At 35.4% G+C, this 18282-nt stretch overlaps 1 protein-coding gene across 1 annotated transcript in view; it reads right to left on the minus strand.

Annotated features, from left to right (window-relative positions):
• The window catches only part of LOC129851335 (plasma membrane calcium-transporting ATPase 2-like), a 229177-nt gene that overhangs the window by 123631 nt on the left and 87264 nt on the right, over nucleotides 1-18282 (minus strand). The window contains exon 4 of the mRNA XM_055917802.1: nucleotides 1787-2044. Within this exon, the coding sequence (XP_055773777.1) occupies nucleotides 1787-2044 (258 nt within the window). The remainder of the gene's footprint in view (nucleotides 1-1786; nucleotides 2045-18282) is intronic.

An 18282-nucleotide genomic window follows, 5' to 3' on the forward strand; every position in this document is an offset into this window, starting at 1 on the left:
TCCATAATAAACCCCAGGAAGAGTAGCTGCTGCCTTGGCAGGAACTAATGGGGATCCATAATAAACCCCAGGAAGAGTAGCTGCTGCCTTGGCAGGAACTAATGGGGATCCATAATAAACCCCAGGAAGAGTAGCTGCTGCCTTGGCAGGAACTAATGGGGATCGATAATAAACCCCAGGAAGAGTAGCTGCTGCCTTGACAGGAACTAATGGGGATCCATAATAAACCCCAGGAAGAGTAGCTGCTGCCTTGACAGGAACTAAAGGGGATCCATAATAAACCCCAGGAAGAGTAGCTGCTGCCTTGGCAGGAACTAATGGGGATCCATAATAAACCCCAGGAAGAGTAGCTGCTGCCTTGGCAGGAACTAATGGGATCCATAATCAACCCCAGGAAGAGTAGCTGCTGCCTTGGCAGGAACTAATGGGATCCATAATCAACCCCAGGAAGAGTAGCTTGTAGTTGAAGACGAGGATAGAAACAGGACTTTTGGCCATTAAGACTCATTGTGGACAGATGGCGCAGTGGTCTGAAGGCGTCTGTATGCTTCCAGCAGAAACAGTGTGGAAGAGTTTTTGCATATATTTTGACTACATTTTGTGCTGTTTTTGTTCGTTTTGGACTTCGGTGAGATTTTATTCCGGCTGTTTGGACACATCAAAAAAGAATCTTGAGAGAATCCTGGGCTCCCGAGTGGTGCAGCAGTCTAAGGCACTACATCTCAGTGCAAGAGGCATCACTACAGTCCCTGGTTCGATTCCAGGCTGAATCACATCCGGCCGTGATTTGGTGTCCCATAGGGCAACGCACAATTGGCCCAGCGTCGTCCGGGTTTGGCCGGGGTAGGCTCTCATTGTAAATAAGAATTTGTTCTTAAATGACTTGCTTAGTTAAATAAAGGTTCTAGAATGAAGGTTCTAGAATGAAGGTTCTAGAATGAAGGTTCTAGAATGAAGGTTCTAGAATGAAGGTTCTAGAATGTAGATTCTAGAATGAAGGTTCTAGAATGAAGGTTCTAGAATGAAGGTTAGATAAATAATAACAAATCCAAAGTAGGTAGTCTTCACCCTTTCATCAGTGACTGGTCAACAGTAGGTATTATTCAAGTCTTTGTGGTCATTCAATCAGAGACAATGCTTTTTCCCCCCTCACTTTTCAAGCAAAGTTTTTGTTAAGGAAGTATGCGAGGACACTTGTTCAATCTGCCTAGCCGAGTTTATCTTAGCACCAGTCGGACTGAAGCATGCTGAAGCAGCTCCTGCCCCAGAGACTACAGGCTCTGGGTATTGCCCTCCTTATTTCTGCCCCTTGTGGATGTCATTATTTTAACTGTCCAGTATGAGTGGGGGTTTTATTGCATCTTGTTCCAGTCGCTAGCTGCAGCGGAATGAAAAGAGGAGCGAACCAGGGATGTGTGTGCTTTGGGGACCTTAAACAGAATGTGACTGGCAGAACGGGTGTTGTATGTGAAGGATGAGGGCTGCAGTAGATATCTCAGACAGGGGGGAGTGAGGCCTAAGAGGGTTTTATAAATAAGCATCAATCAGTGAGTATGACCAGCTTACAGAGGAGTATAGAGTGCAGTGATGTGTCCTGTAAGGAGCAGAGGTGGAAAATCTGATGGCCGAATGGTGAAGAATATCTAGACACTCGAGAGGACCCTTCCTCATTATTCTTACCGAACCAAATGACCTTTGTGTTAGGAGATGTTGAGAACAAGCTTAAGGACAGAGAAAGCTTGTTGAATACTGTCACGGTGTAGGTTAGTTGAGTATCCACACGTACCATACTTGATTTGTGCGATGTCCCCGACCACGATGTCAGCTACCGGGAGCTGGATGACCTGAGCACCTCTGACCACCTGGAACTTCTGCTCCTGCTCGATGCGGCTCTGCAGCCCTCTGAACTGCTTCTCCTTGCTCCAGTCGTTGAAGGCCGTCACCAGCACCACACACACTACAGACAGCAAGATGGCCGCTCCCTCTATCCAGCCGGCTTCAGCCTCACCCTCGTCCTCGGCACCCGCTGCCGCTGTCCCACAGGCTGGGGGAGAAAGAGAGGGGTTTATATAGAGGTGATATGCAGACATACACTCAACAATACTATGCAATGCTCTGTATCCAAAGACTACTACTAGTATCCAACATGTTACTTTGCATTATATTATTCCTATTCGTACACACACTAATTAGCTATTTTCATTTTTGGCATTAAGTTCTATCATATACACACGCACGCACGCGCACGCACGCACGCACACACACACACACACACACACAGGACAGAAGCATCATGCTCATCTACTATACAGCATTGTGTTCTACTATACAGCATTGTGTTCTACTATACAGCATTGTGTTCTACTATACAGCATTGTGTTCTACTATACAGCATTGTGTTCTACTATACAGCATTGTGTTCTACTATACAGCATTGTGTTCTACTATACAGCATTGTGTTCTACTATACAGCATTGTGTTCTACTATACAGCATTGTGTTCTACTATACAGCATTGTGTACTACTATACAGCATTGTGTTCTACTATACAGCATTGTGTTCTACTATACAGCATTGTGTTCTACTATACAGCATTGTGTTCTACTATACAGCATTGTGTTCTACTATACAGCATTGTGTTCTACTATACAGCATTGTGTTCTACTATACAGCATTGTGTTCTACTATACAGCATTGTGTTCTACTATACAGCATTGTGTTCTACTATACAGCATTGTGTTCTACTATACAGCATTGTGTTCTACTATACAGCATTGTGTTCTACTATACAGCATTGTGTTATTTTACTACTATACAGCATTGTGTTCTACTATACAGCATTGTGTTCTACTATACAGCATTGTGTTCTACTATACAGCATTGTGTTCTACTATACAGCATTGTGTTCTACTATACAGCATTGTGTTCTACTATACAGCATTGTGTTCTACTATACAGCATTGTGTTCTACTATACAGCATTGTGTTCTACTATACAGCATTATGTTCTACTATGCAGCATTGTGTTCTACTATACAGCATTGTGTTCTACTATACAGCATTGTGTTCTACTATACAGCATTGTGTTCTACTATACAGCATTGTGTTATTTTACTACTATACAGCATTGTGTTCTACTATACAGCATTGTGTTCTACTATACAGCATTGTGTTCTACTATACAGCATTGTGTTCTACTATACAGCATTGTGTTCTACTATACAGCATTGTGTTATATTACTACTATACAGCATTGTGTTCTACTATACAGCATTGTGTTCTACTATACAGCATTGTGTTCTACTATACAGCATTGTGTTCTACTATACAGCATTGTGTTCTACTATACAGCATTGTGTTCTACTGTTCTACTATACAGCATTGTGTTCTACTATACAGCATTGTGTTCTACTATACAGCATTGTGTTCTACTATACAGCATTGTGTTCTACTATACAGCATTGTGTTCTACTATACAGCATTGTGTTATTTTACTACTATACAGCATTGTGTTCTACTATACAGCATTGTGTTCTACTATACAGCATTGTGTTCTACTATACAGCATTGTGTTCCACTATACAGCATTGTGTTCTACTATACAGCATTGTGTTCTACTATACAGCATTGTGTTCTACTATACAGCATTGTGTTCTACTATACAGCATTGTGTTCTACTATACAGCATTGTGTTCTACTATACAGCATTGTGTTCTACTATACAGCATTGTGTTCTACTATACAGCATTGTGTACTACTATACAGCATTGTGTTCTACTATACAGCATTGTGTTCTACTATACAGCATTGTGTTCTACTATACAGCATTGTGTTCTACTATACAGCATTGTGTTCTACTATACAGCATTGTGTTCTACTATACAGCATTGTGTTCTACTATACAGCATTGTGTTCTACTATACAGCATTGTGTTCTACTATACAGCATTGTGTTCTACTATACAGCATTGTGTTCTACTATACAGCATTGTGTTCTACTATACAGCATTGTGTTCTACTATACAGCATTGTGTTCTACTATACAGCATTGTGTTCTACTATACAGCATTGTGTTCTACTATACAGCATTATGTTCTACTATACAGCATTATGTTCTACTATACAGCATTGTGTTATTTTACTACTATACAGCATTGTGTTCTACTATACAGCATTGTGTTATTTTACTACTATGCAGCATTGTGTTCTACTATACAGCATTGTGTTCTACTATACAGCATTGTGTTCTACTATACAGCATTATGTTATTTTACTACTATACAGCATTGTGTTCTACTATACAGCATTATGTTCTACTATACAGCATTGTGTTCTACTATACAGCATTGTGTTCTACTATACAGCATTGTGTTCTACTATACAGCATTGTGTTCTACTATACAGCATTATGTTATTTTACTACTATACAGCATTGTGTTCTACTATACAGCATTGTGTTCTACTATACAGCATTGTGTTCTACTATACAGCATTGTGTTCTACTATACAGCATTGTGTTCTACTATACAGCATTGTGTTCTACTATACAGCATTGAGTTCTACTATACAGCATTGTGTTATTTTACTACTATACAGCATTGTGTTCTACTATACAGCATTGTGTTCTACTATACAGCATTGTGTTCTACTATACAGCATTGTGTTCTACTATACAGCATTGTGTTCTACTATACAGCATTGTGTTCTACTACACAGCATTGTGTTCTACTACACAGCATTGTGTTCTACTATACAGCATTGTGTTATTTTACTACTGTACAGCATTGTGTTCTACTATACAGCATTGTGTTCTACTATACAGCATTGTGTTCTACTATACAGCATTATGTTCTACTATACAGCATTGTGTTCTACTATACAGCATTGTGTTCTACTATACAGCATTGTGTTCTACTATACAGCATTGTGTTCTACTATACAGCATTGTGTTCTACTATACAGCATTGTGTTCTACTATACAGCATTGTGTTCTACTACACAGCATTGTGTTCTACTATACAGCATTGTGTTATTTTACTACTGTACAGCATTGTGTTCTACTATACAGCATTGTGTTCTACTATACAGCATTGTGTTCTACTATACAGCATTATGTTCTACTATACAGCATTGTGTTCTACTATACAGCATTGTGTTCTACTATACAGCATTGTGTTCTACTATACAGCATTGTGTTCTACTATACAGCATTGTGTTCTACTATACAGCATTGTGTTCTACTATACAGCATTGTGTTCTACTACACAGAATTGTGTTCTACTACACAGCATTGTGTTCTACTATACAGCATTGTGTTATTTTACTACTGTACAGCATTGTGTTCTACTATACAGCATTGTGTTCTACTATACAGCATTGTGTTCTACTATACAGCATTATGTTCTACTATACAGCATTGTGTTCTACTATACAGCATTGTGTTCTACTATACAGCATTGTGTTCTACTATACAGCATTGTGTTATTTTACTACTATACAGCATTGTGTTCTACTACACAGCATTGTGTTATTTTACTACTATACAGCATTGTGTTCTACTATACAGCATTGTGTTCTACTATACAGCATTGTGTTATTTTACTACTATACAGCATTGTGTTCTACTATACAGCATTGTGTTCTACTATACAGCATTGTGTTCTACTATACAGCATTATGTTCTACTATACAGCATTGTGTTCTACTATACAGCATTGTGTTCTACTATACAGCATTGTGTTATTTTACTACTATACAGCATTGTGTTCTACTATACAGCATTGTGTTCTACTATACAGCATTGTGTTCTACTATACAGCATTGTGTTATTTTACTACTATACAGCATTGTGTTCTACTATACAGCATTGTGTTCTACTATACAGCATTGTGTTCTACTATACAGCATTGTGTTCTACTATACAGCATTGTGTTCTACTATACAGCATTGTGTTCTACTATACAGCATTGTGTTCTACTATACAGCATTATGTTCTACTATACAGCATTGTGTTCTACTATACAGCATTGTGTTATTTTACTACTATACAGCATTGTGTTCTACTATACAGCATTGTGTTCTACTATACAGCATTGTGTTCTACTATACAGCATTGTGTTCTACTATACAGCATTGTGTTATTTTACTACTATACAGCATTGTGTTCTACTATACAGCATTGTGTTCTACTATACAGCATTATGTTCTACTATACAGCATTGTGTTCTACTATACAGCATTGTGTTATTTTACTACTATACAGCATTGTGTTCTACTATACAGCATTGTGTTCTACTATACAGCATTGTGTTCTACTATACAGCATTGTGTTCTACTATACAGCATTGTGTTCTACTATACAGCATTGTGTTCTACTATACAGCATTGTGTTATTTTACTACTATACAGCATTGTGTTCTACTATACAGCATTGTGTTATTTTACTACTATACAGCATTGTGTTCTACTATACAGCATTGTGTTATTTTACTACTATACAGCATTGTGTTCTACTATACAGCATTGTGTTCTACTATACAGCATTATGTTCTACTATACAGCATTGTGTTCTACTATACAGCATTGTGTTATTTTACTACTATACAGCATTGTGTTCTACTATACAGCATTGTGTTCTACTATACAGCATTGTGTTCTACTATACAGCATTGTGTTCTACTATACAGCATTGTGTTCTACTATACAGCATTATGTTCTACTATACAGCATTGTGTTATTTTACTACTATACAGCATTGTGTTCTACTATACAGCATTGTGTTCTACTATACAGCATTGTGTTCTACTATACAGCATTGTGTTATTTTACTACTATACAGCATTGTGTTCTACTATACAGCATTGTGTTCTACTATACAGCATTGTGTTATTTTACTACTATACAGCATTGTGTTCTACTATACAGCATTGTGTTCTACTATACAGCATTGTGTTCTACTATACAGCATTGTGTTATTTTACTACTATACAGCATTGTGTTCTACTATACAGCATTGTGTTCTACTATACAGCATTGTGTTCTACTATACAGCATTGTGTTCTACTATACAGCATTGTGTTCTACTATACAGCATTGTGTTTTACTATACAGCATTGTGTTATTTTACTACTATACAGCATTGTGTTCTACTATACAGCATTGTGTTCTACTATACAGCATTGTGTTCTACTATACAGCATTGTGTTATTTTACTACTATACAGCATTGTGTTCTACTATACAGCATTGTGTTCTACTATACAGCATTGTGTTATTTTACTACTATACAGCATTGTGTTCTACTATACAGCATTGTGTTCTACTATACAGCATTGTGTTCTACTATACAGCATTGTGTTCTACTATACAGCATTGTGTTCTACTATACAGCATTGTGTTCTACTATACAGCATTGTGTTCTACTATACAGCATTGTGTTCTACTATACAGCATTGTGTTCTACTATACAGCATTGTGTTCTACTATACAGCAATGTGTTCTACTATACAGCATTGTGTTCTACTATACAGCATTGTGTTCTACTATACAGCATTATGTTCTACTATACAGCATTGTGTACTACTATACAGCATTGTGTTCTACTATACAGCATTGTGTTCTACTATACAGCATTGTGTTCTACTACACAGCATTGTGTTCTACTATACAGCATTGTGTTATTTTACTACTATACAGCATTGTGTTCTACTATACAGCATTGTGTTCTACTATACAACATTGTGTTCTACTATACAGCATTGTGTTCTACTATACAGCATTGTGTTCTACTATACAGCATTGTGTTCTACTATACAGCATTGTGTTCTACTATACAGCATTGTGTTCTACTATACAGCATTGTGTTCTACTATACAGCATTGTGTTCTACTATACAGCATTGTGTTCTACTATACAGCATTGTGTTCTACTATACAGCATTGTGTTCTACTATACAGCATTGTGTTCTACTACACAGCATTGTGTTCTACTATACAGCATTGTGTTATTTTACTACTGTACAGCATTGTGTTCTACTATACAGCATTGTGTTCTACTATACAGCATTGTGTTCTACTATACAGCATTATGTTCTACTATACAGCATTGTGTTCTACTATACAGCATTGTGTTCTACTATACAGCATTGTGTTCTACTATACAGCATTGTGTTCTACTATACAGCATTGTGTTCTACTATACAGCATTGTGTTCTACTATACAGCATTGTGTTCTACTACACAGAATTGTGTTCTACTACACAGCATTGTGTTCTACTATACAGCATTGTGTTATTTTACTACTGTACAGCATTGTGTTCTACTATACAGCATTGTGTTCTACTATACAGCATTGTGTTCTACTATACAGCATTATGTTCTACTATACAGCATTGTGTTCTACTATACAGCATTGTGTTCTACTATACAGCATTGTGTTCTACTATACAGCATTGTGTTATTTTACTACTATACAGCATTGTGTTCTACTACACAGCATTGTGTTATTTTACTACTATACAGCATTGTGTTCTACTATACAGCATTGTGTTCTACTATACAGCATTGTGTTATTTTACTACTATACAGCATTGTGTTCTACTATACAGCATTGTGTTCTACTATACAGCATTATGTTCTACTATACAGCATTGTGTTCTACTATACAGCATTGTGTTCTACTATACAGCATTGTGTTATTTTACTACTATACAGCATTGTGTTCTACTATACAGCATTGTGTTCTACTATACAGCATTGTGTTCTACTATACAGCATTGTGTTATTTTACTACTATACAGCATTGTGTTCTACTATACAGCATTGTGTTCTACTATACAGCATTGTGTTCTACTATACAGCATTGTGTTCTACTATACAGCATTGTGTTCTACTATACAGCATTGTGTTCTACTATACAGCATTGTGTTCTACTATACAGCATTATGTTCTACTATACAGCATTGTGTTCTACTATACAGCATTGTGTTATTTTACTACTATACAGCATTGTGTTCTACTATACAGCATTGTGTTCTACTATACAGCATTGTGTTCTACTATACAGCATTGTGTTCTACTATACAGCATTGTGTTATTTTACTACTATACAGCATTGTGTTCTACTATACAGCATTGTGTTCTACTATACAGCATTATGTTCTACTATACAGCATTGTGTTCTACTATACAGCATTGTGTTATTTTACTACTATACAGCATTGTGTTCTACTATACAGCATTGTGTTCTACTATACAGCATTGTGTTCTACTATACAGCATTGTGTTCTACTATACAGCATTGTGTTCTACTATACAGCATTGTGTTATTTTACTACTATACAGCATTGTGTTCTACTATACAGCATTGTGTTATTTTACTACTATACAGCATTGTGTTCTACTATACAGCATTGTGTTATTTTACTACTATACAGCATTGTGTTCTACTATACAGCATTATGTTCTACTATACAGCATTGTGTTCTACTATACAGCATTGTGTTATTTTACTACTATACAGCATTGTGTTCTACTATACAGCATTGTGTTCTACTATACAGCATTGTGTTCTACTATACAGCATTGTGTTCTACTATACAGCATTGTGTTCTACTATACAGCATTATGTTCTACTATACAGCATTGTGTTCTACTATACAGCATTGTGTTATTTTACTACTATACAGCATTGTGTTCTACTATACAGCATTGTGTTCTACTATACAGCATTGTGTTCTACTATACAGCATTGTGTTCTACTATACAGCATTGTGTTCTACTATACAGCATTATGTTCTACTATACAGCATTGTGTTATTTTACTACTATACAGCATTGTGTTCTACTATACAGCATTGTGTTCTACTATACAGCATTGTGTTCTACTATACAGCATTGTGTTATTACTACTATACAGCATTGTGTTCTACTATACAGCATTGTGTTCTACTATACAGCATTGTGTTATTTACTACTATACAGCATTGTGTTCTACTATACAGCATTGTGTTCTACTATACAGCATTGTGTTCTACTATACAGCATTGTGTTCTACTATACAGCATTGTGTTCTACTATACAGCATTGTGTTCTACTATACAGCATTGTGTTCTACTATACAGCATTGTGTTCTACTATACAGCATTGTGTTCTACTATACAGCATTGTGTTCTACTATACAGCATTGTGTTCTACTATACAGCATTGTGTTCTACTATACAGCATTGTGTTCTACTATACAGCATTGTGTTCTACTATACAGCATTATGTTCTACTATACAGCATTGTGTACTACTATACAGCATTGTGTTCTACTATACAGCATTGTGTTCTACTATACAGCATTGTGTTCTACTACACAGCATTGTGTTCTACTATACAGCATTGTGTTATTTTACTACTATACAGCATTGTGTTCTACTATACAGCATTGTGTTCTACTATACAACATTGTGTTCTACTATACAGCATTGTGTTCTACTATACAGCATTGTGTTCTACTATACAGCATTGTGTTCTACTATACAGCATTGTGTTCTACTATACAGCATTGTGTTCTACTATACAGCATTGTGTTCTACTATACAGCATTGTGTTCTACTATACAGCATTGTGTTCTACTATACAGCATTGTGTTCTACTATACAACATTGTGTTCTACTGTTCTACTATACAGCATTGTGTTATTTTACTACTGTACAGCATTATGTTATTTTACTACTATACAGCATTGTGTTCTACTATACAGCATTGTGTTCTACTATACAGCATTGTGTTATATTACTACTATACAGCATTGTGTTATTTTACTACTATACAGCATTGTGTTATTTTACTACTATACAGCATTGTGTTCTACTATACAGCATTATGTTCAACTATACAGCATTGTGTTCTACTATACAGCATTGTGTTCTACTATACAGCATTGTGTTATTTTACTACTATACAGCATTGTGTACTACTATACAGCATTGTGTACTACTATACAGCATTATGTTCTACTATACAGCATTGTGTTCTACTATACAGCATTGTGTTCTACTATACAGCATTGTGTTCTACTATACAGCATTGTGTTCTACTATACAGCATTGTGTTCTACTATACAGCATTGTGTTCTACTATACAGCATTGTGTTCTACTATACAGCATTGTGTTCTACTATACAGCATTGTGTTCTACTATACAGCATTGTGTTCTACTATACAGCATTATGTTCTACTATACAGCATTGTGTTCTACTATACAGCATTGTGTTCTACTATACAGCATTGTGTTATTTTACTACTATACAGCATTGTGTTCTACTATACAGCATTGTGTTCTACTATACAGCATTGTGTTCTACTATACAGCATTGTGTTCTACTATACAGCATTATGTTCTACTATACAGCATTGTGTTCTACTATACAGCATTGTGTTCTACTATACAGCATTGTGTTATTTTACTACTATACAGCATTGTGTTCTACTATACAGCATTATGTTCTACTATACAGCATTGTGTTATTTTACTACTATACAGCATTGTGTTCTACTATACAGCATTGTGTTATTTTACTACTATACAGCATTGTGTTCTACTATACAGCATTGTGTTCTACTATACAGCATTGTGTTCTACTATACAGCATTGTGTTCTACTATACAGCATGGTGTTCTACTATACAGCATTATGTTCTACTATACAGCATTGTGTTCTACTATACAGCCTTATGTTCTACTATACAGCATTGTGTTCTACTACACAGCATTGTGTTCTACTATACAGCATTGTGTTCTACTATACAGCATTGTGTTATTTTACTACTATACAGCATTGTGTTCTACTATACAGCATTGTGTTCTACTATACAGCATTGTGTTCTACTATACAGCATTGTGTTCTACTATACAGCATTGTGTTCTACTATACAGCATTGTGTTCTACTATACAGCATTGTGTTCTACTATACAGCATTGTGTTCTACTATACAGCATTATGTTCTACTATACAGCATTGTGTTCTACTATACAGCATTGTGTTCTACTATACAGCATTGTGTTCTACTATACAGCATTGTGTTCTACTATACAGCATTGTGTTCTACTGTTCTACTATACAGCATTGTGTTCTACTATACAGCATTGTGTTCTACTGTTCTACTATACAGCATTGTGTTCTACTATACAGCACTGTGTTCTACTATACTGCATTGTGTTCTACTATACAGCATTGTGTTCTACTATACAGCATTGTGTTCTACTATACAGCATTATGTTCTACTATACAACATTGTGTTCTACTATACAGCATTGTGTTATTTTACTACTATACAGCATTGTGTTCTACTATACAGCATTGTGTTCTACTATACAGCATTGTGTTCTACTATGCAGCATTGTGTTCTACTATACAGCATTGTGTACTACTATACAGCATTGTGTTCTACTATACAGCATTGTGTTCTACTATACACCATTGTGTTCTACTATACAGCATTGTGTTCTACTATACAGCATGGTGTTCTACTATACAGCATTGTGTTCTACTATACAGCATTGTGTTCTACTATACAGCATTGTGTTCTACTGTTCTACTATACAGCATTGTGTTCTACTATACAGCATTGTGTTCTACTATACAGCATTGTGTTCTACTATACAGCATTGTGTTCTACTATACAGCATTGTGTTCTACTATACAGCATTGTGTTCTACTATACAGCATTGTGTTCTACTATACAGCATTGTGTTCTACTATACAGCATTGTGTTCTACTATACAGCATTGTGTTATTTTACTACTATACAGCATTGTGTTCTACTATACAGCATTGTGTTCTACTGTTCTACTATACAGCATTGTGTTCTACTATACAGCATTGTGTTCTACTATACAGCATTGTGTTCTACTATACAGCATTGTGTTCTACTATACAGCATTGTGTTCTACTATACAGCATTGTGTTCTACTATACAGCATTGTGTTCTACTATACAGCATTGTGTTCTACTATACAGCATTGTGTTCTACTATACAGCATTGTGTTCTACTATACAGCATTGTGTTCTACTATACAGCATTGTGTTCTACTATACAGCATTATGTTCTACTATACAGCATTGTGTTCTACTATACAGCATTATGTTCTACTATACAGCATTATGTTCTACTATACAGCATTGTGTTCTACTATACAGCATTGTGTTCTACTATACAGCATTGTGTTCTACTATACAGCATTGTGTTCTACTATACAGCATTGTGTTCTACTATACAGCATTGTGTTCTACTATACAGCATTGTGTTATTTTACTACTATACAGCATTGTGTTCTACTATACAGCATTGTGTTCTACTATACAGCATTGTGTTCTACTATACAGCATTTGTTTTTTCTACTATACAGCATTGTGTTTTTACTACTATACAGCATTGTGTTATTTACTACTATACAGCATTGTGTTCTACTATACAGCATTGTGTTCTACTATACAGCATTGTGTTCTACTATACAGCATTGTGTTCTACTATACAGCATTGTGTTCTACTATACAGCATTGTGTTCTACTATACAGCATTGTGTTCTACTATACAGCATTGTGTTCTACTATACAGCATTGTGTTATTTACTACTATACAGCATTGTGTTCTACTATACAGCATTGTGTTCTACTATACAGCATTGTGTTCTACTATACAGCATTGTGTTCTACTATACAGCATTGTGTTATTTACTACTATACAGCATTGTGTTCTACTATACAGCATTGTGTTCTACTATACAGCATTGTGTTCTACTATACAGCATTGTGTTCTACTATACAGCATTGTGTTCTACTATACAGCATTGTGTTCTACTATACAGCATTGTGTTCTACTATACAGCATTGTGTTCTACTATACAGCATTGTGTTCTACTATACAGCATTGTGTTCTACTATACAGCATTGTGTTCTACTATACAGCATTGTGTTCTACTATACAGCATTGTGTTCTACTATACAGCATTGTGTTCTACTATACAGCATTGTGTTCTACTATACAGCATTGTGTTCTACTATACAGCATTGTGTTCTACTATACAGCATTGTGTTCTACTATACAGCATTGTGTTCTACTATACAGCATTGTGTTATTTACTACTATACAGCATTGTGTTCTACTATACAGCATTGTGTTCTACTATACAGCATTGTGTTCTACTATACAGCATTGTGTTCTACTATACAGCATTGTGTTCTACTATACAGCATTGTGTTCTACTATACAGCATTGTGTTCTACTATACAGCATTGTGTTCTACTATACAGCATTGTGTTCTACTATACAGCATTGTGTTCTACTATACAGCATTGTGTTCTACTATACAGCATTGTGTTCTACTATACAGCATTGTGTTCTACTATACAGCATTGTGTTCTACTATACAGCATTGTGTTCTACTATACAGCATTGTGTTCTACTATACAGCATTGTGTTCTACTATACAGCATTGTGTTCTACTATACAGCATTGTGTTCTACTATACAGCATTGTGTTCTACTATACAGCATTGTGTTTCTACTATACAGCATTGTGTTCTACTATACAGCATTGTGTTCTACTATACAGCATTGTGTTCTACTATACAGCATTGTGTTCTACTATACAGCATTGTGTTCTACTATACAGCATTGTGTTCTACTATACAGCATTGTGTTCTACTATACAGCATTGTGTTCTACTATACAGCATTGTGTTCTACTATACAGCATTGTGTTCTACTATACAGCATTGTGTTCTACTATACAGCATTGTGTTCTACTATACAGCATTGTGTTCTACTATACAGCATTGTGTTCTACTATACAGCATTGTGTTCTACTATACAGCATTGTGTTCTACTATACAGCATTGTGTTCTACTATACAGCATTATGTTCTACTATACAGCATTGTGTTCTACTATACAGCATTGTGTTCTACTATACAGCATTGTGTTCTACTATACAGCATTGTGTTCTACTATACAGCATTGTGTTCTACTATACAGCATTGTGTTCTACTATACAGCATTGTGTTCTACTATACAGCATTGTGTTCTACTATACAGCATTGTGTTTCTACTATACAGCATTGTGTTCTACTATACAGCATTGTGTTCTACTATACAGCATTGTGTTCTACTATACAGCATTGTGTTTTACTACTATACAGCATTGTGTTCTACTATACAGCATTGTGTTCTACTATACAGCATTGTGTTCTACTATACAGCATTGTGTTCTACTATACAGCATTGTGTTATTTACTACTATACAGCATTGTGTTCTACTATACAGCATTGTGTTCTACTATACAGCATTGTGTTCTACTATACAGCATTGTGTTCTACTATACAGCATTGTGTTCTACTATACAGCATTGTGTTCTACTATACAGCATTGTGTTCTACTATACAGCATTGTGTTCTACTGTTCTACTATACAGCATTGTGTTCTACTATACAGCATTGTGTTCTACTATACAGCATTGTGTTCTACTATACAGCATTGTGTTCTACTATACAGCATTGTGTTATTTTACTACTATACAGCATTGTGTTCTACTATACAGCATTGTGTTCTACTATACAGCATTGTGTTCTACTATACAGCATTGTGTTCTACTATACAGCATTGTGTTCTACTATACAGCATTGTGTTCTACTATACAGCATTGTGTTCTACTATACAGCATTGTGTTCTACTATACAGCATTGTGTTCTACTATACAGCATTGTGTTCTACTATACAGCATTGTGTTCTACTATACAGCATTGTGTTATTTACTACTATACAGCATTGTGTTCTACTATACAGCATTGTGTTCTACTATACAGCATTGTGTTCTACTATACAGCATTGTGTTCTACTATACAGCATTGTGTTCTACTATACAGCATTGTGTTCTACTATACAGCATTGTGTTCTACTATACAGCATTGTGTTCTACTATACAGCATTGTGTTCTACTATACAGCATTGTGTTCTACTATACAGCATTGTGTTCTACTATACAGCATTGTGTTCTACTATACAGCATTGTGTTCTACTATACAGCATTGTGTTCTACTATACAGCATTGTGTTCTACTATACAGCATTGTGTTTTTCTACTATACAGCATTGTGTTCTACTATACAGCATTGTGTTCTACTATACAGCATTGTGTTCTACTATACAGCATTGTGTTCTACTATACAGCATTGTGTTCTACTATACAGCATTGTGTTCTACTATACAGCATTGTGTTCTACTATACAGCATTGTGTTCTACTATACAGCATTGTGTTCTACTATACAGCATTGTGTTCTACTATACAGCATTGTGTTCTACTATACAGCATTGTGTTCTACTATACAGCATTGTGTTCTACTATACAGCATTGTGTTCTACTATACAGCATTGTGTTCTACTATACAGCATTGTGTTCTACTATACAGCATTGTGTTCTACTATACAGCATTGTGTTCTACTATACAGCATTGTGTTATTTACTACTATACAGCATTGTGTTCTACTATACAGCATTGTGTTCTACTATACAGCATTGTGTTCTACTATACAGCATTGTGTTCTACTATACAGCATTGTGTTCTACTATACAGCATTGTGTTATTTACTACTATACAGCATTGTGTTCTACTATACAGCATTGTGTTCTACTATACAGCATTGTGTTTCTACTATACAGCATTGTGTTCTACTATACAGCATTGTGTTTTACTACTATACAGCATTGTGTTCTACTATACAGCATTGTGTTATTTACTACTATACAGCATTGTGTTCTACTATACAGCATTGTGTTATTTACTACTATACAGCATTGTGTTCTACTATACAGCATTGTGTTCTACTATACAGCATTGTGTTCTACTATACAGCATTGTGTTCTACTATACAGCATTGTGTTCTACTATACAGCATTGTGTTCTACTATACAGCATTGTGTTCTACTATACAGCATTGTGTTCTACTATACAGCATTGTGTTTTTACTACTATACAGCATTGTGTTCTACTATACAGCATTGTGTTCTACTATACAGCATTGTGTTCTACTATACAGCATTGTGTTCTACTATACAGCATTGTGTTCTACTATACAGCATTGTGTTCTACTATACAGCATTGTGTTCTACTATACAGCATTGTGTTCTACTATACAGCATTGTGTTCTACTATACAGCATTGTGTTCTACTATACAGCATTGTGTTCTACTATACAGCATTGTGTTCTACTATACAGCATTGTGTTCTACTATACAGCATTGTGTTCTACTATACAGCATTGTGTTCTACTATACAGCATTGTGTTATTTTACTACTATACAGCATTGTGTTCTACTATACAGCATTATGTTCTACTGTTCTACTATACAGCATTGTGTTCTACTATACAGCATTATGTTCTACTATACAGCATTGTGTTATTTTACTACTATACAGCATTGTGTTCTACTATACAGCATTATGTTCTACTATACAGCATTATGTTCTACTATACAGCATTGTGTTATTTTACTACTATACAGCATTGTGTTCTACTATACAGCATTGTGTTATTTTACTACTATACAGCATTGTGTTCTACTATACAGCATTGTGTTCTACTATACAGCATTGTGTTCTACTATACAGCATTGTGTTCTACTATACAGCATTGTGTTCTACTATACAGCATTGTGTTCTACTATACAGCATTGTGTTCTACTATACAGCATTGTGTTCTACTATACAGCATTGTGTTTTACTACTATACAGCATTGTGTTCTACTATACAGCATTGTGTTCTACTATACAGCATTGTGTTCTACTATACAGCATTGTGTTCTACTATACAGCATTGTGTTTTCTACTATACAGCATTGTGTTCTACTATACAGCATTGTGTTCTACTATACAGCATTGTGTTCTACTATACAGCATTGTGTTCTACTATACAGCATTGTGTTCTACTATACAGCATTGTGTTCTACTATACAGCATTGTGTTCTACTATACAGCATTGTGTTCTACTATACAGCATTGTGTTCTACTATACAGCATTGTGTTCTACTATACAGCATTGTGTTCTACTATACAGCATTGTGTTCTACTATACAGCATTGTGTTCTACTATACAGCATTGTGTTCTACTATACAGCATTGTGTTCTACTATACAGCATTGTGTTCTACTATACAGCATTGTGTTCTACTATACAGCATTGTGTTCTACTATACAGCATTGTGTTCTACTATACAGCATTGTGTTATTTACTACTATACAGCATTAT

The sequence above is a fragment of the Salvelinus fontinalis genome, chromosome 3, assembly GCF_029448725.1.
Source record: "Salvelinus fontinalis isolate EN_2023a chromosome 3, ASM2944872v1, whole genome shotgun sequence".
Classification (NCBI taxonomy): Eukaryota; Metazoa; Chordata; class Actinopteri; order Salmoniformes; family Salmonidae; genus Salvelinus; species Salvelinus fontinalis.